This window comes from Lampetra fluviatilis, chromosome 2 (genome assembly GCF_964198595.1).
Source record: "Lampetra fluviatilis chromosome 2, kcLamFluv1.1, whole genome shotgun sequence".
Taxonomy (NCBI): Eukaryota; Metazoa; Chordata; class Hyperoartia; order Petromyzontiformes; family Petromyzontidae; genus Lampetra; species Lampetra fluviatilis.
The window spans coordinates 7395303-7421837 of NC_136276.1; the positions used below are offsets into that span (position 1 = coordinate 7395303).

Below are 26535 nucleotides of genomic sequence, written 5' to 3' on the forward strand. Positions count from 1 at the left end.
CGCGCAATCCTGGCGACAAGCGCGCTGGCAGCAGCAGCAACAGCGGCGGCAGCGGCAGCGGGCGCAGTCAGTCAGCCTCTCTCGGACCATGGCAGATTGCCAAGCGGATAGCACGGGAAACTTGGACCCGATTCAAACCTCTGTCACACTAACTTAATCCGTGGCGGCGTTTTATTTACGCGTTAAAATATTGATGTCTTTTCACCCAGATTAAAAAGAGCGAAGCGCATTTCGAGGTAAGGGCGGTCGGAGGGGGGCGGGGTATTGCATGTGTGTGTGTTTTTTGGTAATTTGGTTTAGTATTTTGGCATAGGTGGTGATTGTGTGTTTGTGTGTAGTGTGTGTGCGGCGTAGTGTGTGTGTGTGCGCGCGCATATACATGGCGTGTGTGAGACGTTATAATACAACGCAATGGGGGGGGGGGGGCACATGTGTGCCGTGTGTTGTTGCGACTGTGTCCAACCCGCGCTCATTCGCAGACTCATCCCCACTTAGGGCGATTATAACTTGGACATCTATAACCATTACAGCTTGTTGTGCTCCGGTTTTAGCCCGTCGTTGTGCGGCTCTCAGGCATCAGCGTTGGTGTGCTGTCTCTAATGATGATGACGGATAAACACACTGCTCTTAGGACTCGTGTTTTTCTGAACCGGGTTTCCACAGTGCACCCTTCGGCGTGTCCTGTTTAGTGTTGTTGGGATTGTTGCGTGTTGTCCGCTCTTTTTAAAACGTACAATTATTAATATTTTCTCTATTTTTTTTGGAGAACGAACGTAACATTTTTCTCTCCGGATTTTGCACGTGATTCATTTTCCCCACCGGCAGGATGTGGAAGTAAACATTTAAATGACTAAAGAAACAATACTTATCGTGGACTTGTTCCGTTGTGATTATGACATCGTAGGGGAAAACGAGACGAGAGTTGTGTAAATGTTCACACTATGTATAACGGTCCGAGTAATAATATTGGTGAACCAACGGGGGTATTTTGACAAGAACATCTTTTACGTACGCAAGGTCAATCGAGTGAATGTTTGTGTCGGAGTGAATTGTGAATCTACTTTTTAAATGTCCATGTGCAGTTATAGCAACGCAGATGTCTCAGTGGTTAGTTTGTGAAAATAACACATTGCGCATTACATGTATCTACAATACCGATGCTAATTAAATGTACTGCTGGATAAAAGCCGTGCCAATCATGGGGGGTTATCTGATCATACTTCACCACGCTGGTCAGTACGGGGTAAGTAAAGGTGGGGTTGAGGGGGGGTGGGTACACGACTGATGTGATACAGCCGTCACTCGTTCCTGGTGTTAGCAGTGGCCGAGAATGGAACTTGGGTCGCCGGGGTTCATAGCGCAATGCGCTAACCACTGCGCCACCGCTGCACACAACGTTGATCTATTATAATGACATGGAGGGTGTCATCATCATCAGCCATGGGTTGAATCCCGTGCTGGATGAACTCCACAAAGCGCCGGAATCTTTCACGATCCTGCGACGGGAAACAATCCACCTCGCGCTTGCGATGATTCGCGTGTCACCGCGCTGTCATGTGCACCATTTTAACACGTTGGCGATTGATTGGATCGCGGTTTTTATAATCGGCGACGTTAATTGACACTGGGAATTAAGAGTCTTTACTCGAGCCTATTTGGAGTCACTTTAGCAAGCGCTCCCGTTGGCAATTACTTTGGAGCGACGAAGCTTGGACCATAACCCTAATCCCATAATCGCGGGCGCGAGACCGTGCGCATCTTTAAGTTTGCCAATGTTGACAATCTCTCACGAGAGAGGGACAACACACACGATGCGTGTCCAGGCATAACTTAGTCAGACACTGTTAGTCATCCCGCTTATGCGTACACATTTTGGCGCAACAATAAAGAATGGTGTGTTTTAAAGGGGGTTTAAATCCACTGCGAAGCTTGCGCCGTTGTGCCACATGGCATAGATGCGTTTTCGGGTTGTACCGCGTCTCGCTTTCGGCGTTTTGCTTCGACGTTTTGCTCCGCGTGCTCGGAGCTTCTTTCGGAACGTGGAGAGAAACGTCGGACATCATGTCGAACAACCACGGCAACACATCGGGAGACGTGGGAGGGGAAATGTAACAATGGCAACGACAAGGGTAGTCGTAATGGTGTATGGAAAATGCTGTTGCTCATTCATGAAAGTGAGTATTCCAGTGTGCGAGCATCTGAGTAGGGCGTCGTTTATGGGTGGCACTTTGGCGCGTAAATGAAGAGAAAATGGGTGTTTTTAAAGGAGAGTTGCCAAATCGAGGCCTCAGATAAGCAAAGCGTCCTTTTCATCCCTGCGAATAGATCAATTATTGTTTTGCTCGGTCACTGCCTAACGTGTACCATCAGAACGCGACCTGCGTGTTAGCTTACTTAGAATATCAATCATTCACAGCCCCTTTGTTAATCCACTGCTGGATGAAAGCCGCCCTACGCTGTGTTGGTCACGGGGCTTGTTTGACCCATCGCTTGAACACGCTGGTCAGTGCGGATTTGTGAAAGGGGTGCCCGAAATCGGTTCGGACATCACTCGCCGTTGATGTTAGCCATGGATGGGAATCGAACTCGGGTCACCGGGTTTATTTATCCAGGAATAGAGTTGTTCCTTCGTCACCAAGACAGGTTGGTGAGGGTGGGGGGCGGTCGAGCACCCTGTTTAGTTATCACTTACCACTGATGCTAGCCGTGGCCTGGGATAGAGCTCGTGTCACCGGTTCATAAAACGCTGTGCGCTAATCACTGCGCCACCGCTCCACGTCACCTTACGTAGGCGTATGTGTGTCGTGCGGTAATGGACAGCTCTTTGTCAATCCACTGCAGGATAAAGGCCTCCCCATGTCGTGCTGTTCATTACCAATCGGTAATTATTAGATATGTTTGGTATAGATATGTATATATATAGGCCAATAGTGTATTTTCCGTATATGCTTCAATGCTTCCCTCCAGCATTTTCAAACTAAACTTTGGGGGGTGTGCATAAGCAGATTTGCATAAAAAAACACCACTGGCAACTGGGAAACAATGTTTTTGTTGGGGTGCGTCTTACTTTCTGGAGCGTGTGACGATCCTGAGAATACCCATGATCGTTGTGGCGTTGCGTGTTACGAAATACACAGTAGCGTCGATTACGTGCGTCGCCCTACAGCGGTTGTTTCTGCTCCGAGTTTCTCATTGACAGAGGAGCGCAAAGTGCATGTGTGCACGTACATGCAGCGCTACAGAAATGCCATCCTTGTTTGCACTTGGGTGAAGTAGAGACGGAATGCCCCCCCCTCTCCACCGCCCGCCATAAACCCCCACCACCAGCCCACACGTGGCCAGTCTCACCGGTCCGCGCGCGTGTTCACCTTACCGCAGTCCAAGTCTGAGGTTAGTTGCAAGCCTGTGAGGTTAGTTGCAAGCCCGTGGGTTAGTTCCACCAAGTCCGTGGATATTTTCCGAACACTGTGAGTTAGTTCCACGGATTTTGAACTAACACCCACGGGCGTGGAAATAACTCACGGTGTTAGGAACTAATCCACGGCCTTGGTTGAACTAACCCACGGGCTTGCAGTGTTAGTTCCTAACACCGTGAGTTAGTTCAAAATCCGTGGGTTAGTTCCACCAAGTCCCCGTGAGTTAGTTGGACGGTGACATGATTTATCGTGATAGTGCGTTCGCCAGTTGTTGCAGACGTTCACGGATCGAATCTAGTGGCCTCCCTGATTAATACTGCGGATGTATAAGCCGTACCAATACGCGCCGTCTGATCCACAGTGGACGTTAAAGATTCGGCGATGTCATTCACAATGGTAAGCCATTGTGTTCCTGCGTAATGGTCCAAATTTGAGAAATACTTAAAATTACTCGTATTGGAATCTACATAGCAATCGTCGCCCCGTCCTGCGAGAACTTGGGGAGAACCCTCCTGAAAAGGAGTCATAGGACTCCGTGAGGCCTTCCTGGGTAACAAGCGTGAACCCTCCATGCAGTATTTGCCATCTCTACCAATTGTAAGCGGTGAGCTGCCGAATTATAAAACCTTTTTACCGCATCCCATAACCTCACCATGCTGGGTCAGTGCTGGTTCGTGAAGGGAGGGGGGGGGATCCCAGGACCAGTTTAGATATTACTGGCCATTGACGTTCGCCGTTGACGGGAATTGAACGCATGTGGCCGGGTTCATAGTTGTTTGTCTCAAGTCATCACGCTGCTCATATCCCTTTATATAAAATAAAAACGTGATTTAAAAAAAAAAACCCATACACATAGTTTGGCAGAAAGAGCATTGATGTCACCACAAACACCAACAACGCGATATGGAAAATCTCCTATTCACAATTACAATAGTAACTAATTTCATTGACGAAGTTGATTTTGCCAGTTTGCAACTTGGGGGGTGAGAAATCGAACCTCGGCTCTGGGGTTGTTGGATGCCAACTGCGAGTTCGTGATGGTAATAATACTGTAACATGATTGAACGAGATTGTTTCTAATGTCCCATTAAAAGGTATGCACTCTGTGGGATTGATCATGGGGATTACGTTGCAGCAACCCTGTTGGCCTACACAGAACTAACGCCGCTCCGAGGCTTTGTTTTGGCTACAAGGCGCTCAAATCAAATCAATCATTGTCCGTTATTTAACCACCACGTGAGATCCTAGTGGGATTCATCAGTCAATATGTTTTTTACCAACGGAGATCTCAGGAAAGTGCATATGCAGTAGTTAGGGACTGCATAATTAAGTATACTTGTATCGGGTGTCTAGTTGGTGGTGATGTAAAAAGCATCTCTGTATGTGTGTTCGTAGGTCAACTCAACTTTAAACGAGTATCTGGTGCAACGTTTAAATATTCGCAATACGGGAGACAAAGCCGGCCGAGCGTGGTGTTGGGCACACCAACCTCATCGCGTGCCGTTCCGACCTTCATAGGCGCTCGATTATAACACTTGCCTCAATAGCCTACGAAGGCTACACGGAGGATCTTTATCATTCTTTTTGTGTGTGCTTTGCCATGCTATTTTCCTGCTCACACCCTACTGCGGGCTGATGGTTCACGAGGGGCTACCCTTGAAAAGAGGATTCGGTATAGGGTGGCTCAGCAGACCGGTTCGGCTTTCAGGAGGTGGGACGATAGATTTGGGGCGAATGAGAAGGATGTGGGGGAGGCTGCGAGAAGGGGGGGAAGGAAGGGTGGGTGAACGGAAGGTGGTGGTGGTCTGGGCTGTCGTCCTCATACCCCCAGGGATTGAGTGTCTTTGGTTGGTTTTGAATGCAAACCCATGCATACCTCATCCTTCTCCTACTACCTCCTACTACCAACAGACACCAGTCCCTTCGGAACACTAAAGCACGTCGCCCAATAGAGGCCGTTTTCGCCGCCGCTTCGCATTAAAGGCAGCGAGCCTTTACCCTCGCCCTCTCTCGCTTTCTCTCTGTTTTGGCAATCACACACTGCCAAAGCCAATAGGGACCCCCCCCTCCCATGCTCCTGTAGCACAGCCCCCGCAACACGCAGCGAGCCTCCCCGAACCCAGGGAATACATCGTCGTACGTTTCGCTTGATTGATAAACGTTCATTATCTGATGGTGGTGTTAAATGTCCAGGCGAGTTACAGCCGATGCGGTACAAGCGCTCTCCTCCCTATGACACCGTCACTCGCAGCACCATGTGTGTGTGTGAGTGTTTACATTTAAACGTGTGAGCACATATGTGCGTGTGTGCTATGCTATATGTATGTACACTGTGGTGGATTTCTTTGTACAGATAAATACTGCTTAACCGTGGTAAGCGCATATTTGCTTTTTGAACTGCAACCATCTGTAAAAAAAAAATGCCATCACATGGTGTTTGAGAATTGACTGGCTTATCACATTTCAGGAGATGTTTAAATCCGGTCGTATAAATTATGCTGCTTGTCATTGCTAACGTGACTGTGCATAGCCTGACAGCAAAGTCACAGCACCCTGTAATGTGTAATACTTAGTCTCATGCGTACTGTCTCATGGGAATTTGTGTTTTGTGTCTAAACATGGTTTGCAACCATTGGTCATCAGAATGCACATACCCTGTTAATAGATGTAAACAACTCAGGGGGTACATACTGCAGCACATGTATAATTCATTTAATGGTATGGAGTAACAAAGGAATACACTCTGTCATGAGCAAAGAGTCGTAGTTTATCTTACGAAAATTAGCCAAGATTTTTTACTTGCCATGTCGGTGTATATTGCGTGTAAAGTATTTATTTAAGTTTGATACGACCCTGGGTGAACCGGCCTTAAAAGGAGGTAATTTCACACTGTTGTAGCAGAGGAATGTGTGAAACAGCAGGGTGGACGTGTTATCTATTAATCTGTTAATGCCATCGAATCCATCTGATGTTCCACATACTGTAAAGTCCCAATTTGTCTTTGCTCTTTTATCAGATTCACCACATATGCCGTATATCTAAACATAGCACGGTATACACATCACGGTGGACAGTATATCTCATTGAAAGCCAATGTTGTTTGTGAGCAGTACAATAAAATAAAGTATTTTATTTCTTCCATGTATTGCACATACGTGAATACACGCACCAATCGGTTTGTAAAATCGATTTTAAAAAGTATATTTAACGTGCACAATAAATATCCAATAGTAGGTCTAGGATATATATATATTTTTTGGCAGAATTAAAATGCAGGACGAGATTGAGGATGGAAACGCACACATCAAAAACAACACGTAATACAAAACATGCCGATGACAAATGCAATACCAAAGAGTCAATCAGCAGTGTAAATACCCATGGTGCAGAAAATGTGATGCTCAAGGTCCTTGTAACCTTAATACCGAGAGATGAAAGAGGGTTGACCAACATTCCACACAGAATCAATATTATATCCAGTGCTAAGCACAGATTGTTTCGGAACTGGAAGACCCTTAATGCTTGGAGCACATGGCCCAGGCGCCAATGGCCAGCGGCGCCCCCTAAGCAGGCTCCTGGCAGCTGTGTGTAGGCCAACGTGTGGTATTGATTTACACATCTCACTTCTCAGCTAGCGCGCGGGCAGTCCGGTGCGACTTCCACTAAATGTCATGGTGGCTTTCATCGAACGGAAAGTGATACTGAGCGCGTGTTGGGTTGGTCACTTCCCAGCAGCCAATGCAACAGCCACCGAGCGCGTGGAGGTCTGGCTGGAGGAAACCCAGGAGGGCCAGTAACAAGAAAACACTATCAAACTTAATTTGCCTGCCAAGTTTTTCAATTCACGCGCCCCTCTGACTGTGGGGGCTCCCCAGGCTGGCAGCAGCACTGCCGTATGAACGCGGAGGAGGTCCGGGACATCGTTTTGGCTCTTTGAATGTGCATCAAAATATGGCAGGAAGGACACAAGTGCAAATTTCTCATTAGGCTCGGTGACACAAAACAGGCAAGGTGATCTGGGTGGCTTCGAATTTCGATCTCAGCTGGTTGCAACTAGGCACTGTAATTGCATGCCAAAAACGGACCACGGCTCAATTATCCTAATTTTCTTTAATAGTCTAACCTCTGCACTCTTTGTTTATTCGCCCTGCAAATTTGAAACAAAAGTTGGCACAACTTTTACAATTGATCAGAAAAAGTAGTATCTATAGTCATACAATTTATTTGCATTATTGTATTACCATACAGATTCGACTTATTGCTTCACAATTCCCCCCCCACCGCCACATTCCGAAAGTAGAATATGGTAACCATATGGCTGCAATGTGTCGGACTGTAATTATAAAGGTTATGGAGTGTTCACTGAAATGTGCTGTAAGGTTCTGAATCCCTGCGAGCAGCGATTTTGAAGCAGTGCTGGGTACCACACCAGACTCAACAGGCCACAGCAATTATGGTCGAGGGTGTTAGTATGGCATTTCCTGTCCAGTATGTCAAACCCTAAGTTACCCGACTCTTTTATAGTTGTCTAGCTCCCAGACCAAAAAAAAACACAAAAGCGTCTTGAAGCATACAATTGAAATATTCATTTTGTGATTCATCAAACCCACGGATTTTAAAGCTCGCAGACGGCATAACAGCCCTGTCATGTGTACGCTGTCACGTCTCCTTTCACTAAAGGCCAATCAAGCAACTCTGTGGTTTATTATGAAGTTGCGGTAATCCACTGCAGAGAGTAGGGAATGTGAAGCATTTTAAGGAGGGCCTAATAAACAAAAGGGTTTTTTCCCCCCTACCATACACTATCGGCCCTGTGTCGTCTTGTGCAAGAAAATAAAGGAATGCACTGTGTTTCATTCTTCGAATCATATCATGGTACCAGTATAGGGTCAGGGCTGTGTGGCCGGCCCTTGTATTCGTGTCAAACTCAATGTAAATCACTCTGGCTGTAAATGTCTTCCTTTTTCCGTCCACCCTCAACTCAAACCTCAAGGTAGCCGACAGATGTACATTTGCACTCACATTTTTGCAGCATTAAAAGAGTATTGAATGGAGGAACAAGGAGCGTTCACCTTCTTGGCAGATGGCCAGACTTGTACGTGTTAGTTTTGCAATTTATATTTGTAATGCCGACACAAATGATGATTGAAAGCTGACATAAAACGTGGCAAGTTCATACAGCGCTGAATTCATTAAGCCTGGAACTACTGTAGTGTTTGAGTGGCAGGCTTTTAAAAGAAAATGGCTTGCACATGTACAACTTCACTAAATCAATACCTGCTTGTAACTATGTTTATTAAGTTGAACACATATGTGGATTTATGTACGCACTCATGAGCACTGCATACGATTTAAATGCATTTATGGACTGCAATTTGAGAATAATTTTTCATTTGAAAATCTTTTTTTAAACACTTAAAATAATATCCCACTGCCTTTGCTGTCAACTACACTGGCATCTTATCAAAGTCTTCAAGTGAAAGATCAGCCTCATGAACTGTGAAAGTGGCACTGCGTGACAACTTATAGTCTTCTTCAGATACGGGCAACGGCGTGCATGTGGATTTAAGTCGGTGTCAAAAGGGAGCATCTTCTTGAGATAGCGTTTCTCTTTCTCCATGACACGCTGTTTCAACTGTTTACAGCTATATTTGTTTGTCTACCGTGTGAACTAAATATATTCCGTTACACAGTACTGATGTGAAATATTAATCACAAAAAAATCTACAATAAACATAGCTGCAGAATTTTAACTTACAGACAATAATTAACAGGTAATAATGCAAAAGAGGCAATCAGTGGCCCATGCATTATTGTATCAATAATTGTATCAATAATGCATGATGTGACCAAATGTAGTGGGCCATGGTAGGCATAATTTAAGATAGGGCTGCGCGATTCTATCATACGCATAAAAAGCACCGCGTTTCCACCAATATGTATAATTTTATATTGAATCATATGTATGGAGTATTTAGAGCTAATCATTAGCTGCAATGGTACAGTACTTTGGTCCCCGTATCCCAACAACCCAGCAGGATGTTGGATGAGTATGGCAAAATAGGCGCATCACTGCATCATAATTTGCCGAACGTGTCGCAGTTAAAGGCAAGTTATGCCGTTGTTCCAACAGAAATAGCGGTATGACATTGAGGAAGGACGGTTAAGTCTTGATAACCAGAGTTGTAATGATAACGCGATTGTAACTGTCAACCGCAAGCGTTTTGTGTTAGCCCCTCCGTCCAGTGACAGAGCTTGCTTTCAGAATGTTTTTTTTTCTCTCTATATATTAATCTTACGTGAAGTAATTAATGTTCGACAGCTCGTTTTTTTTGTTGTGTATGTTTGTTGTCCTTCCCGCGCACCTCCAACGATTAGCACGGTTGGCTACGTATGGTGCGAAAGAAGTTCAACATGCATTCATACTTAAAGACACAATTCAAACTCTTAAGAAAATTAAGTGGGCTAGACGGGAGGACACGTGAGTATACAAGATCATAACCGATGGCTAAGAAGAAAGATGGAGTGGCAGCCCAAGGAGTCTGAGAGGACATCGGTGAGGAGATGGAAATCGGATCGTATATACAGGTGCAAGGCAGATTATTCTATTGCAAGATCGTGGGAGATTGTAGTGGCTTGGAGAGGCCTTAAGCCAGCAGTGGATTTTACATCGCCAATGATGATGATGAAATAAATTTTCTGCCAGCCTTTTGTACAACTGACATGCATTTTAGCATCCGATACTGCTTGTGTCTACAGACTACCGTATACAGTATAAACACAAAAGGAGTGCGTATTTAGCAGAACGTTTTTCTATTCTGCAATCGCACAGTGATCGTAGTCTCCACGATGTGCTTTGACACCGTGGCTTGCGCATCTGTTTCATCTGCCAACAGGTGGTAATACTGGGGAGCACTGTTTTAAAACGATTAAAACTTGCTTTTGCAGCCCATTTTTGGTTGTTATTCTGCTTGGTTTACTCAAGAAAGCCTCACTGATTATTCAGTAGGATCCTGCCAAGTTATTGCAGTAGGGTAGCGACGTTACTACTGTGTGTTATCCCAATTGATTCATTTTCAGGACGTTTTTCAGCATTGGGATGTTAGGGCAATACCAGTTACATTGTATGTATTTTTTTTTAGCTATGGGAAGAAACAGGAGAACCTGGAGAAAACATAAAAACTTCACGCTGAAAGCTGCCCGGGTCGGGAATCGAACCTCTGAAACCTTTTGCTGTGAGTCCCAGGTGTCATATCACTGCGGCACCCTGCGTGGCTCTTGGCTTTGTTAAGGGAGAGTGTTATTACACTACTCACGTGGAGGAGAGTATGTACAATTTTGGTAACGAGTGTGCAAATGTATCGTGTTAAGGGATTTTCATGTACGTATGCATTTCTTTCGCACCGTACGTAACCAACCATGGTAAACGGAGGGTTTTGATTGCAACGATGTTAAAATTCTATTCATATATTCATTGGCACCTCATCCTGTTTATCATATCAGAACAAATCAATTCACATCTGCACAATACCTGAAGGGTTGTGCTTGATCAGCGTGTGGTTTAATCCTAAAGTTATAAAATAAAACAAGGCAATTTAAATGACACCGGGGTAAAAAATACAAGGTAGCCATCACTTAAGCAGATCGGTTTAAGACTGTAAATTGCATTGATTTTCTCAATATATTAATTGTCATTTTAATTCGCAGTTTATTTTCACAGCTTTGTGTTTTTGTAAATGGTAATGCATCATCTGCGATTCACCTTGAATGATGTTTGGAGACAAGCACAAAAAGTCTGCATTTATTTAATTTGCAAATTACTGTGGTGAATTGCCAGTAGTCTGCAACTACCATTGATCCTGCAATCCGCAAAAAATCGCGGATTTCTGTATGTCTTCCGGGAGCGGCCAACCCCTCTCGTTCGTCCACGGCACACCACGTTAGCGGCGTGCACAGATTGTAATATATTATAATTATTTTAAAATAGTATTTTATATTTTTTTAAGTGCTGCGCTTTCCAAATAGGCTGCCATCTTCTCCGAAATGCAAACTATTTTATTCTTTTGTCTTAAATTCCTTGGTACAGCTCTGCAATGTTATCATTTCGACGAAATCGATGGTCTCTTTGTAATGTGCTTAATTAAGTAATTAATAGTTCGCATTGCAATGGAGCCGTTGGCCTCTTTAGAATTTTCTACACTTGGATGTCAAGCCTGAAAAAATTCTAAAATCCTATAACGTTAACCCATATGGCAGATTTGCACCATTTAGGCCTTGGAAAATTCGTGTAACCTCATAATCCGCAAATTTATCGCGCATTAATTTAGCCTTTAGTCACATGCTCGCACTTCCCCTGTAATATGAGATGTTTTCATGGATTAATGGAGCCGCGTGGCTAATTTGCCCTGTAATCCATGACACACTACGGTGGTGCAACATATTTTGTGGATTTCGGGACTAACCTCCGCGGCTACGGGATCCGTGATCTGGTCTCCCCATACCACCATGGATTTATTGGAGTTCTACTGTTCAGCTTCCAATCTCAAGACTAAATGGTGGCCATCAACATGAGTTTTAAGGATTCACTGTGGCTGACCCATGAAAATAAGTTTTCCCTGAAAAAAAACAGGTTCTTCGGGAGAAAATCAAAAAAACGATCCAAGGTCATATTAGCAACAAACTCATAGAAGCTGGATTATGGGCCACTCCGATATCAAGAGTACAGTTTGTTCCTGCAGTGGGATTGATTTGTGTCCATTCACTGGAGTCTGTAACCAAGAAGTGGAGACCTGCAACTTTGCCCTTCAGCTGGGTTGCCTTATATAGCTCCGTCTGCCCCCAATCAAATACGCGAGTGCGGTCATTGCATGTGGAGGACAGGGCTTCTATATTACTTCATTTCGGTCCGGTGCTTCCAATATAATCCATGCTTAGTATGAAGTCAAGTGGTATATGGTGTGCAATAAATGCTCAGATTTATTGTAGATACAGTGCATTTCCATAACTTCAATAAAACCAAGACATTGTGTTATGTATAATAAAAAAAACTTAAAAAGAGCCGTATGAATGTGTTTTAATATTTATACGTAGGCTGTTTTCTTCCTTGAATTTGCATCCCTTAAATGCAAAATATAGGATTTCAGAAAGCCTCTTATTATGCATGGAAGGACGATAATTGAAATAAAGTGACGTACATTGCGGTACGGTGTTTAGTTTATAATGTTTAAACAAAAGTGTAATGTTTAGACAATCCATCTAAATTTCACATGTAAATTAGACATTTAATATGGTAAACTACACGTTTGAATACTGCATTGCACATATAAAACAGTAAAAGACCACATAATTGAAAACGTTTTAAATTATAAAAAAATATATACACGTTGTAAGTACTATACGTTATATCTAGTCCTGGTGAAAGAATAATGCAAAATGCTAAAGGTAGTTATTGCATTTGCCAAAACGTTACATTTTTTTGCTGCATTGCTAAAACTCGCTTTACAAAGAATCTAAAATTGGCGTGCGTTTTTTTTACCTTCTCTACTCCCTTAAATGTTGCTTTTTTATATTACAATCTTTTGCAGCTACTCTAACGTATTACACCACGGGGCGAAGCATAAATTCGTACAGTGTGCGGCAATAATAAACGTACGGAACGTATGTCAGGTTCTTATTTTTTTTTGTTATAGCGGGTGACTCCTGTTATGCAGTTCAGCAGCCGGGTTGAAACTGATACCTTTCAGTGGGTAAAACCAGAGAACCATAACAGAACCTGTTCTACCCGCTGTAGCTTAGCCTGAGTGAGCATGTTTATTAGTGGAATTAGACTGCTGGGCGGGAGGGGGGCAAAGACGGTAAATCTTTTCGCCGTTTTAATTAATATTGATTCAGGCCTGATGCAATCTGGCTTAATACGAGTTTGTGAAAGAAGGCAGTGGTGGCCACACGGTTGGGGCGCGGTGGCTGTGTATGGCTGGCAAATGCAAGAAGAGATCCCGGGAACGCAGATGTCGAAAGACCGAGAAAAGGCAGAGAGGGCCGCACTGGCACAGACAGAAATAGAGAGTGGGCAAGTGATCGCAAGAGTGACACAGATACCCTGCATATGTAAGGTTTCCCGGTGACGTTTGAATCTATGAATAAGATGGCTCTAAATAGCAATGACTCCTCTAGGCACCCTTATTGCTGGAACTGGTATGCCATTCTTTGTCAGAGATTGCGTTAAAAAAAATCCTGTCTTTGTATGGTACATAACAAGGATATTTATATATGTTTAAACTTTGTCAATATACAGTACAGTGTTTTAATATACTATGTTAAATATCTGATTATTCATAGTGTTTTAGTGTTGGCTTATTCTCACGACTGAACACTTCTATCCATGGAATTCCCATTTTCTTTGGCTTGGATCTATAACACAGCATCTGTTTTTACTCTTATATGAAGCAATTGTATGAGGACCCTGGGAATTCACAATGGCGTTTTACATGTAAGTAAATCAAAGGTTCTAGAGCTGTTAACTTTATCTGAAATGGTCTCTGATTTTGCACAGTAATTCTTTGTACCTTGACAGTAAATAAATAACAATAAAATGCCTTCAACCAGCATGTTGTTTTCTGCATTCTTAGTGCTACTCAATAGAGCTTTGTTTTAAAACTACAACAGTGGCACTATTGCAATCGATGACATTTACGACAGTTTACCGTTTCAATGAGATTGCATTTTTATTTTTTAAAAACATTTTTGGGGTGTTGGGTGGAAGAAACCTTTTTACAGCGAGTGGATGCGAATGTTTGCCTGTGCTGCATGGCCATACGTTTGCACTATACAAGGTTTTATCCACCTTTTCGTGCCACTAGTTTTACCCTAGAGGGGAATAAGCAAGTGATGGCAAAGCTTATCTCTGATAGGCCAGACCTCCATGATAATGAAGTTATTCGTGCATTCAGCCTGGCCCCGCCGTAAACTGCTCATGCCCAGCACCTAAACCAAGGAATAATCAATATTATTTTGGCAGTGGGGGGAGGTTTGACCCATGTATATTTTAAATTCATGCTACTGCCAGGGTTGCACAGCTGGTCGAATATTTTTGCCCTTTACCACAGGCACATCCCATTGTATTTTGTAACAGGGTTTGCGTTTTAAACATGAGCCTTCATAACCAGATTTTAGAAAGCCTTAGATGATCCAATATGTGTGCCATATGCTATAGAATATATTATATTACCAAAATATACGACGATCGCCTCGGCATGTCCTTTTCTGTGGAATGGTCACGTAAATGCTGGCGTTATCTTGTGTAGTCTCAAATGTTAATAATTTGTGATGTTATTCGTTATTTTATGCATGTTTAACTGAAGTTATTGTTCAGTAACTGATATTAGAATACTTGTTACCTGGTTCTGTAAGAAAATATTGCCAATGCCGACGTCCGTTATAATTTATACAGGGCGTTCTTTTTTTTCCATTCAAATAATTTAACAAAATAAATTACGCAATACATATAATGTCTATTAAGTAAAATTGGAGGATTTATTTTACCACAAAGACCGGGGATATAATCAATTTATCGTTAAAAGGAATTTATATTAACTGTTCCATTATATTTTGCGGCTGTCAGATCGTTGCGAGCTTGATTTATGAATCGACAGGAGCACATTTCAAAAACTGAGCATTGTACAGGATGTAGCAGCATTCATTGCTTTTCAAAAGATGGAAAGGGAAACAGGAGAAAAACTGGGAACATAAATCACAGAAATAGTCCGGGCTTATAGACTGGTGATGACGAACATTTAAAGAATGGGGGGGAAGAGAAAGGAACCAGAGAAGAAAACAGCGACGTTTTGTCAAAGTCGCTGTGGCCAGCGTGGCCCGTTTGGAGATGCATCATCGTTTGCGGAGCCAATGATGCAAGGAGACGTGGCTCTGCCCATGGGCAATCTTGCCTTATTCGCTGGCCGAGGCCAGCTGCGCACATCTTTACGCGAAGATGCATGACGTACATTACGGCATATCGACGTAATGACAAAAGCATCAGAGATTCAGGGACCTTTGTGCATGCTAACAATTACGGAGGCTGATAGTTTTATATCGGCAGCGTTACAATATTATTTTCATTGGGTAATTATGAAAAGAAGTTCTCCCACTCTGAAGATAATGTTTGTATGGCATAAGAGGAAACTGTATTTCACTTTGAGTACACGTAAGCGCGTTCCTCAAATTAAAAAAAAACATAGTTTTTTTTGTAACTTTTTTGGTTCATACTTATTTGAAATGTGTTTCTTTAAAATATATCCACATTTTAAGCTTTAAAATATAAGAGTACATGTTTGTAAACAATGTATTTACATATGTAATGTTGTCTGTTTATAATGGTGATATCTTAAAAGGCACAGTACTGTATAGAAATTATATAGCTTTGGGTAGTTTATTGATCAATTTGTCTTTAGATGTCATCACAGATTTTTTTTTTAGTTTTCTGTATGAAAGTTCTCACATTCAAGCGTGTTTAAAAATTGTTGAATCACGCCACGCTGCCACTATATATTTCTGACAATTGGCACATCCTTACAAAGATTACAATTTTCACACATGGTCAGAGATCAGACCCAAGTTTTTCATGAAGACCATTAAAAATAGGTTTTAAAATGGGCACTCTTTTGTACTTAATTGCACCATGCAATCCTTTTTTTAAAAAGGACCCCTTTTCAAAAAGAACAAAGAATATGAAAGGAGAAGCATCCATACTAATGCATCTAATTGGTTAACGCCATTGAGCACTTACCGTAAAATCACATCACATTACGTCGCGCTCTCTGTGCTAACATTGGTTCATGGGCCTGTGCGCTGTGTTGAGTTGGTAATTAAGCACGGTAATTGGCGTGGCATCGCCGGCTTGATTGGATTCCCTGAACCACTGCCACATTCTCTGGCACGGAGGCTCCGTCAGCTGGGACTCGTCGCCCAGGCCCGTCAATAAACAAACAACAAGGCCTCCCCAGAGCTTGTGAGACCCTCTCTGGCATAGTGCAAACAGCACAACATCCTCGATAGCAAAGCCTCTCCGTATGAAATTGCACGAGCAAATGTGTTTTGTGTGCCACACAAGGATGCAGGTGAAAAGAAAAGGAGAAGTACAGTACCGATGCACTGTAACTATGGTATCTGTTGATGGTAACCTTAATTTGGGTGCCGATTGCAGGCTTTCCCTTGTGCCAGTTTGATGGAAAAAAGATTTTTTTTGGGAGAAATGGTATTCACTTATTTTTAAACTGTATTTAACAATTCAGTAATGCGTTGCTATTGTTCACCAAAAAAATTCATCCAGGTTGTCGGTTTTGCATTTTGAACAGTCAATTAAAATACTACTTAATAATGACTTTTTTTGATGTTCCTTCAAAGTCCATGAGAGCGCAGTTTCTTACTGTTCAGAGCACAGAGCAATAACTGCAGGATTTAGAGTGTGTGTGTGTATCCTCAGCGTGACTTTTAACAGAACATTTGGTCATGCAGTATTTCATTTATATTTGATGTGTTTTTACTTCTATCAATGACTCCATTTTTTCTTCCTATTTTTCCATTAAAAACACAAAAATAGTAGGCAACAGCGGCACAGTGGATAGCACCACTATACAATGAACCCAACAACTTGAGTTCAATTTCTGGCCACGGCTAACATTAGCGGCGAGCGATATCTAAACTGGTGCTGGGCCCTTCCTTCACGAAACCACACCAATCAGCACGGTAAAATGCTGTACGGTCAAACAAGCGTCATGACTGACAGAGTGTAGGGAGGTCTTTGTCATCGAGCAGTGGATTGACACGTAGCTGTCAATTCTACATTTTCTGGAATTGTTTTGATTATTTGCAAATAAAAAACTGAAGATTCAAAAAATACTTTTCAGGATTACAATGCTGTATAATTTCAAACAAAAACTATTTTCAATGAATTTCTATTATGACATTATGCTGAGAGAATTTGATATGCTGTTTGTCAAACATTGTAATTAATAACATAAAACTAAATGTTAACTCATAAACGGTAATTTATTTGAATGATGCATCACACTACTACACTTGATGTATTGTACTCCATTTCTATAGAGCGTTTGTTCATTCACTGTTCAGTTTACCACACAGAGTATATGTACGGCCCTTTTGTCATTCCACTGTTGGATGAGGGCCTTTACAAGTCGTGTCGGTTCGTGAGAGTTATTTGACCATACTAGACCACGCTGGTCCTTGTGGGTTTTGAAGGAAAGATGGACGTGGAGGCATATGAAGCACAGTTGTTCCATAAATAGCAAAACAAATATTTTTGGGCCAAATTCCTATTGATAAAAGCGTGAACATGCTGATGCGGCAGCATTTCGTAATATGGAAATAGGTGTTGTATGTGAATGCGATACTCGTTTCTAAAAAACCTTGATAAATAAATTTAGGGGTTACAGTATTTTTTGACCAAGTATTGATGTATGCCATAAACTTGTTGTTTCCTTCACACTGCATTATAGGGGATCAATATGAGTTGGGGATCCATCTTTATCTTGCATTGTCATTGGCAGCGTGAACTCTCCCACTCCCTTTCAAACTGTCAAATCTGTTTGATTGTGCAATCCAGCATTCTCACACATTTATACACGTGTGAATTCAAACTGCATTTTCAGTGCCTCCACTGTGGGGGTTTCAAGCAAAGGTTTTTCATATTTCTCACCTTCATCACTCTACCATCTGTGTACCCACGGTTCAGGGAGCCGCACATCAAAGGGCATGCCATGTTTTGGGAGCACGCAATGTGCGATCAAGGCATCAGCGACTGCAGCATTTTGAGTGTACACATTTAAAATGCCCACATTCATTTTCCATTCATCGTCTCCGTCCACCACGACCGTGCACGTACCACTTGATGTTGCATGGCAGCAGTTGACTGCCAGTTCAAACTAAACCACGCTGCAGTGTGGCGTACACAATGCACGGCGGACCCAGTTGCTTCCTTGCGTTAGTTTGATCCAGCAGGAGCCACCGTCGGCCAGCACGTAGCCCTAGATAACACACGGTAGAAGCACATTTTGGTGATTGTAGTTTGTAAGCAGAACTTCTTGGGATCTTCAAAAAAACCTGCACGAATGATCAGACACGTGCCGATACGTCGTCGTTTGAACAGCCAAGCAGGTTTGACCTGCTGTATTCAAGAAATGGTGGTTTTCTTGGAGTGTGGGTGCTTCAAGGAACCATGGAAAAGGCGTCAATATTGTTATTATTGTAGCTGGGAGATAACCACTATCTGACCATGCCACAATTGAAAATGATTGTGTGGCATGGCGTTATCTTGGTCATCGGTCAGTGTTTTGATGGTAATCGCTTTATAGTATTGTGGTACTATCTAACCGGTCTCGTACAGTAGTTTATTTTTGTCAACGACAACACGAACCTAGTAGAGTGTGTAAACACGCACTGGTGTATTTGCAGTGCAGATATCTATTGTACAGAATAAAAAGCAGCATTGCGTCACTCAAATCAAGTGTCACTTCTTGCAGAATTGTATTAAGTCACGCTTAAGAAAAAGTGTTGCTTTTTTAAAATACGTTTGTATCTGGTTGAAATAACGACAGTTTGTCTTATACGCGATCGTGATAGATGTTTCTTAGAGTACTGTGATGCAATAACTATATGTTTATCCTGTTTTTAAGTTACTAAAATAGAAAGTACTGTAAGGTCTGTAAAATGTGCCCGTTTTTGGCTATTACTCTTGTATCTGGTTGACCTCCACTTATACTTGGCAGCAGTCTCAACATGCCTGAAGGAAAACATTGAAGCCCTGTTCCTTGTCATAACTTATTTTTGTCCATTTACATCGAGTGGCATATCAGGCATTTTCTTCTTTTCAGGACCAAAGCATTGATCATTTAAAGTTTCCCTTGTAGTAATGTTAAGCACCGCAGGGTTAAATGCGTTCGTGTCCTTCTGACGAATGACTCATAAACGGTCACTGACAAGTGGACCTGCCACACCAATCCGGGGAGTACATAGCCGAGGCGAACCCATCGCTCTGATGCAGAAACTGTGTAATAATGTGTCAGGGCGGATGGTGTAGGAGTGCGCATAAGGGCGGCGGAGTTACGATAATTCTGCCTGCGAGCGTAACATCATTGGTCTCCTCCTAGGTCCCTCTCCGCCACCGCCACCGGCCCTGTTATCTGATCTGGAGGCACACCAGCAATGCCGGCCAAAATGACATCCGATTATTCAGAGAGTGACAGAGATGGAAGGGCTCCATGTTTGGAGGTGGACAGCAGATTAATGTTCACGAAGGGGGCTCTCTGAGGAGCTTGGGACCCACGTGACACATGGCTGTGTTCTTTTAGAACAAGAGGGCACAAAAGCCTAATGGAACCTCATATGATGCTGTTTATGCGTTTCTCAATGCGTACATGCATGACATATATTTGCAGTTATTGTACATACGTAGCCTTTTGTCAATCCACTGCTGGTTACAGGTTATTCAATGCCGTATATATACGGCATAAAAAAACACAGCAGCTCGCGACTAATGTATATTTGCATGTTTTATACTAAAACACGGATATGCACATGCATAGAAATGCATATGGACACTTACGGAGAGTATTAGTAGTCATTCTTGCGATTAAGGCTACTGCTAAACATGTGGGGAAGCCAAACTGTTATTTTTATGTTGTAATTTTGAAAGGATGTTACTGGTAGGTTTCTTCAGTAAATGCAAGGCTATCTGCTCATGCAAGAAAAAACAATTGAGATACATTAAGTACAAATATACAAACGGAGGAAAAACAGAGTAAATAAATATGTAAGCGTTGAAAAGGATAAGAACACCAACGATTTATTTTGTTTATTTTGGTACCAATAGTTAACCAATGGATTCTGAAACGTTCGAGCATAATTGCAAAAGACGTTTTGATAAATGCGATGCATTTTTCTTGAGAGTCACAGTTGAAAACAAAGTCTGCAAATGGAGTTATGGCCGGTTGTGAAAAACAACAATGCTGGTGTAATAGGATCAAGTCCCGTCCCTGGTGGGGAATCTGCTCGCCCGGGTGGACATGACTGAATGAGGCCAATTTTTCATATGTTATGAAGCATATTTGTGTGCAGCTCAGCCAAACAGCTGAGCACCAGTTATTGCCGGAAGAAACGGGGAAAACCTCATTTAAAACACTTAATATAGCCGTTCCAACAATTTAGGGAAATCTAATTGACTTTTTTTTCATTATATGTCTGTGTTGACATGGGGAATTATATAGGGTATGCAATATATACCATGAGCGTACACGGACTGGAGCGGATGTGTGGGATAGCACTGGCATGGTCATAAGTGTACAGGCCGCCATCTCATGTGTTTGTTCACTGCAGATTGGGGAACACATATAAGAGCATTCTCTTATTTTTTATATTCCGTCTTACGTGGAAACTCCTACTTTTTTGGTCCTGTGACATGGGGTTTAAAAAGTAGATGTGAATATGATGTGCTGTGTCGTGTTTGCAATGGTTTTTGTTGGGCCACTGTCACGAAATTACTGCACGATCTTTAACAACCAATGCATACTAATATTTTAAAGTTTGTCATTAAAAACAATTATCGTAATTTACAGCCCATTTTGTGAATCCACTGCTGGATGAAGGCCTTCCCACACTCCCTGCCGTTCATAGGGGGGGGTGGGTGGTTGTTTGACCTTTTTATTGAGTTTATTTTACCAGGTAAGGCCCACTGAGCGAGATAGCTCTTTTTTGGCAACAAATGACAGCTCAACGAAGCGGCTTATCACGTGCAAATGTATAGCAGCCAAGTGCTCTAAACGCGTGTTTCTGAATATGAAGGGGAAAAGCCGAGGACCCCAAGAAAGATCGACGCGGCCATGGGGAGAACATACAAACTTCAATTATGCAGGCGTCAGGGTCGGGATCGTACCCACGACTTGCATACCAGGCGAGGGAGTTAGCATCGCTCCACCGCGACCATATTTTACGACACTGGTCAGTGTGGATTGGCGAAGGTCGGCAAAGCCAGGGCGAGTTCATTCGACTAAAATCTGGTCAGAAATCAAACTCGGGTCGCCAGGTTCATAGCACAGCGCGCTAACCACTGTGCCACTACTCCGCCCCTGCTTACATTTCTGTTACTGTGATTCACGACAAGCAAAATGGTCTGGTTCCCAAAAATTACTTATTCGGCATTTGCTTTGTTTACTGGATTGTATTTTCTTACACCTTTGTTATAAGACACAGGCGCAATGCGCGCTTTGTTGTAACGTCTGACACTTAGCTGATGTGCTTGTGGGCTTCAAAAAGCAGGTGAAGCAGTGAATATTATGCGCAAGAATACATGGGCTCTTGCTTTATATCGGTCGCTGGCCATGGCAGGTTGCTGTTACGCTTCGGTTACCCCCCCCCCCACTCTCACATGCACACAGACACGGTACACGGGAATACACACGCGTCTTCCACCACACGCGCGCACGCACACTCGCACACAAGCAAACGAGCGTATGTTAAACTAAACATTTATTTTTATTTTACCAGCTAAGGCCCACCGAGCTATATAGCTCTTTTTCAGAAGCGACCTCGCTACAAATGATAGCTCAACGAAATTGGCTCATCGTCGCGTGGAAATGAATAGCGGTCAAATAATCTAAACTCACGTTTCCAAATGTGGAGGGATATATTCACGCAGAAACCCGCACTTTTCTCTCTCTCGCTCCCTGTGTGCGCAACGAACACAACAACAATTGCATGCACACACACAAAAAGACACGGTCTCACTCACTCAGTTGCATTGACAACGTACGCGTTCACTCGTATACAACATGCGTATATGCGAGCAGACATTGCGCACACACGCGCATACGCGCACACACACACACACGCGCATACGCGAACACACACACACGCATACACGCACACACACACACGTGCACACACACACGCATACACGCATACGCGCACACACACACACACGCGCATACACGCACACACACGCGCGCATACACGCACACACACGCGCGCATACACGCACACACACACACGTGCACACACACACGCACACACACAAGCACACGCGCAGAGCTCCCACGGCGCTCAGCAGCTCGGAACAGACCCCTCCCCCACCCTCCCATTCCCCTCCCCTTTGTCACACCCTTAAATCTGGCAGCGCAAGAATTCCAGCCGGCATGCGTGGGCCACGCTGTTTAGAAAAGGGCCCGGCTTTGTTTGGCAACCACCCTTTGGAGTTTACCGCTAACAGTTCGCACTGATCTGCATTTAATCTGGTTTTAGTGGGGGAATAAACTGAAAAGGTCCAAAAGAATATGTAAACATACGCATGAGATGCCCAATAAATAAATACGTGGCATATTCACGTCGACATTTAAGGTTTCAAACCCCGGCAATCCTCGTTCACATGTTTTTTTTGCAAATGCTGGAGCCAAAAGCTTGGAAGCACATTACGTTGCACCGGCTTCAAAACATAAATCTAAAACTGCTTTGCTTCAACTGTTTTCATCGCCTTAGTTTTCAGCGCTGAGCCAATGAATATGGAGTGTGTCAATCATTCCACAGGGATATAATGCCAAAGAGTTGGCTACCTGCAACAAAAAAACAATGTCGTGCAGTTGCTTGTCCATGTAAAAACCGGGTAAAATGTTGACCAGTTTTTTGTTGTCGTTTTTTGGGGTCACAGGACAGGTCCACCAAGATGCAGTGGACACCAGAGCACTCCCAGCACCTGCCGCACTGGCAGGGCCAGCGCTTCGACATGCCATCCGGAGGCTCTCTACCACTCCACAAGGCAGAGGGAGCCTTCCGCGGACACATCCAGCACTTCCGCTACTCCTGGGCCAATGACAACATCTCAGAGCTCACCGCGTCAAATCTGCTCAAGAAGTACGCGGAGAAGTACTCGGAGCACCCCGCCCAGCCCCCACGTCTCGACGAATCCTCCTTGGCGCTGCTCAACGGGCAGAAGCAGGACGGGGCGCAGTGGCAGACGCCCCTCGACGAGGCGTACAGCATAAACTGCACTCAAGACGCTGTGTGCACTGGGAAAGCCAGCAGCGACGCCCCGCTACCACCCGCCGGTCCTCTTGCCATGAACTCACCCATAATGGCTGGGGCGATGTCTGGACCGAACTACCCTGTGCCCGACGGGCGCAACATCTCGGGCTCACATCCGGCGGCGGCGGCCAACACGCAGGTGTACTCCGCCGGCTACAGCAACGGCTCCTACCCTTCGTCCAATTTCTGCACAACGTCGGGCTCCACGCTGCCCTCCCCGCGCCCGTCCCCGGCTCGCAGCGCGGGCATGATGCGCTCCGAGCAGACGAGCACCACGGCGAGTATGATGCCAGGCACGCAGGCGTATTCGTACTCTTCGCCGCCCTATGGGCCGCCCGCGCCCTCGCAGGCCACCAGCCCCGGGTACAGCCCCAGTGGGCATCACATCGCGTCGGGCTACATGCCGGCCCAACACAACGTTCCTCTGTCATCGACGACCATGCCGGTATCCAGCTACGTTTACCATCAGGCTCACGGCTCACCCTCCTCCAACCCTTCAGGTGTCGGCCTGAGTGCTGGTAGCAATCTGAAGAGGAAAGCGTCATTTATGTCTGAGGATGGCGACAATGACTCTGGATACGGTAGCTATGGTTGCAAACAGCCGTCCAGCTCCTTCACGAGCCAGATGTATCGACCCTATGACAGTTACGATGGTGCAGACACGCAGAGCCTCGGGGTGGGTTTTCAGCCGGTGACGCAGCCCCAGAGGCAACTTGCAGCCGAGCAGCCGCTGCGCAAGTATGGCGTCGAGCCAAACCACACCATCCACCATCAATCGTCTTCACAAGGGCCTGTTAAACAATCGTTAGGACCAAATAGCGATCATTTCAGCAGTAAATTTATCCCCTCTGCAGTAACACCTGAAAGCAGCGGTGAATACAGACATGCCGCGCCATGGCCCCTTTATCACCAAGACGCAGGTGCAGTTCCCTCCCATGAGCCGTCTGTGGGAGAGAGACTTAAAAACATAGAGCCGAGCTTAGTGGAACTCGTCACACGTGAAATGCTGGATACCAGCCCACCTGTTCACTGGGATGATGTGGCAGGGCTGGAGCAGGCCAAAAATGCCATGAAAGAAAGTCTGGTGTGGCCAATGCTGAGACCAGACGTGTACTCTGGAGACACCCTAAAAGTTGCATTGCTTTTTGGGCCTCCAGGGTCAGGCAAACGCCTGCTGGGCAAATGTGTAGCCGGGCAGATGAGCGCGAGCTTTTTCCGTGTAAGTGGATCAGCCTTGGTCTCCAAGCGTGCCGTGGAGAGCGAGAAACTCATCGACGCAATGTTTGCAGTGGCAATGTGCCACCAGCCCTCGGTAATTTTCATTGACTGCATTGAAGCGGTGCTCGCACAGCAGGCTGACAGGGACAACGAGGTGAAGAGAGCGAGGGCAAGGCTTCTGCTGCATTTGGATAGAATAAGATTAGCCTCAGGTGAGGATCCAAAGGTGGCTCTAATTGGTTCAGTGTCCCACCCAAAGGAGTTAGACGACGCGACCCTCGGATGGTTTTCAAGAACTGTCTACGTGCCCCCGCCGGACGGGCCCGCACGACACCAGATACTCCTGCGGTTTCTGTCGCGCCGCAGCTACTCGCTCAGCCCCGAGGAGATGGTGCTCATCTTGAGCAGAACGGAAGGGTTCTCGGGAGCAGACATGGCCAGCCTCTGCTACAAGGCCTTCATGCAAGGCCCCGTGCAGGGTTCCAGGACTCCAGACTTACATGACCCTTCACGGCAAATCATGTACACAGACTTTGACAGGGCCCTGCGTGCAGTAAGAGCAAGTGTGTCCCAAAAAGATGTAGAGATGTACGCCGAGTGGAATAAACAGTACGGCAGTGGACAGGCATAATGTGGTAGGCTGATATGGCCATGAAGTGTAAACCTTCGTGGTGTCAATTTTAAGTCTCAGGGTTTTAACAGTTGCTCTCTGTATAAGCTGCAATTAAAAAAAAAATTGATATGGATTGCAGTGGAATTAGTTTGTTTAGAAGTTATATATATATTTAAACAAATAAGACAGTAATAATAATGTAAGTGGCACATAAACATAACAGATCGTCAGATTACCAAATATCCATCAGATTATTCGTTGGCCTTAGGACTCGGTCCAAGTAAAGGCATGGAAATGTTGCAGGGGCTAGGCACGTTTCTTGATTCAAGTTGTGCAGTAGACAATGGCAAAGGTGAACTTTGCTTTATAATCAAGTCTGTCAACAAAACATAATCCCTGAACCTTGCCCAATTACAACAGTATTCACGGTGTCTCAGGAGCACTCATTGTTATTCTTTGCCTGTGCTCATTATGTGTTGTTTATTTTTTAAAGCAGCAAGAGAACAGAAAGCGAGATGAAGTTAAATGAAAGCTTTCAAACTCAGTATTAAAGCCCAATCGCTAAATTACAGTGTTGCGAAGTGCCTGAACAGGTTTGCTACATTTAGTTTCTTGAATTATTTCCGAAATATAGATCTAATTCAGAGCTTTAAATCCATTTTTAAATGAGTCAACTGCAAATCATAGGGGGATGAAACAAAATAATCACAGCGATAGTCAAGCATAAGCAGCGGCCTCAATATTTTATGTGATAGGCATGTTTTCACTCTCGTCAGCTCACATGCCTGTGTTGTGTAATTTGAGACATAAGCTAGCGATAATCCTGCCTGAGAATCATTATCTCAAGATCACGTGAAATACTCAGGAAAGCGAAAGTATATGAGTTTTCACGAAATGAATAAGCACTGTAAAATGGCCGAGTGTTTTTTTGGCAAACAAATTTCACCCCTTCTGAAAATGTAAGATAATGTATTTGTTATTTGCGTTTTAGACAGATAATGGAACTGCATTTGCATTTCTCAAAGCAGCGCATGCTGCTGGATTATCCAAATCCAACATGGCCTTTTGCTTTTGTTTTGACTGTAGGTCATGTGACTTCAAACAAGATTGGTGCAGCAAACCAAAGCAGATCTGTTTTGGGCTGTCAACCAACTGTCACTCTGACTCAACTTTTCAGTAAACTGCACGTTTGCAAAAAGCACT

The 26535-nt window shown here is 44.1% G+C and overlaps 1 protein-coding gene across 1 annotated transcript; it reads left to right on the forward strand.

Annotated features, from left to right (window-relative positions):
• Positions 1–25992, forward strand: LOC144937707 (fidgetin-like). Its single transcript, XM_078865145.1, has 2 exons — positions 1–236; positions 23128–25992. Exon 2 carries the CDS (start codon positions 23143–23145, stop codon positions 25348–25350), a length of 2208 nt encoding a protein of 735 aa, XP_078721271.1. The 5' UTR covers positions 1–236; positions 23128–23142; the 3' UTR covers positions 25351–25992.
• Positions 25993–26535: the final 543 nt, after the last annotated feature.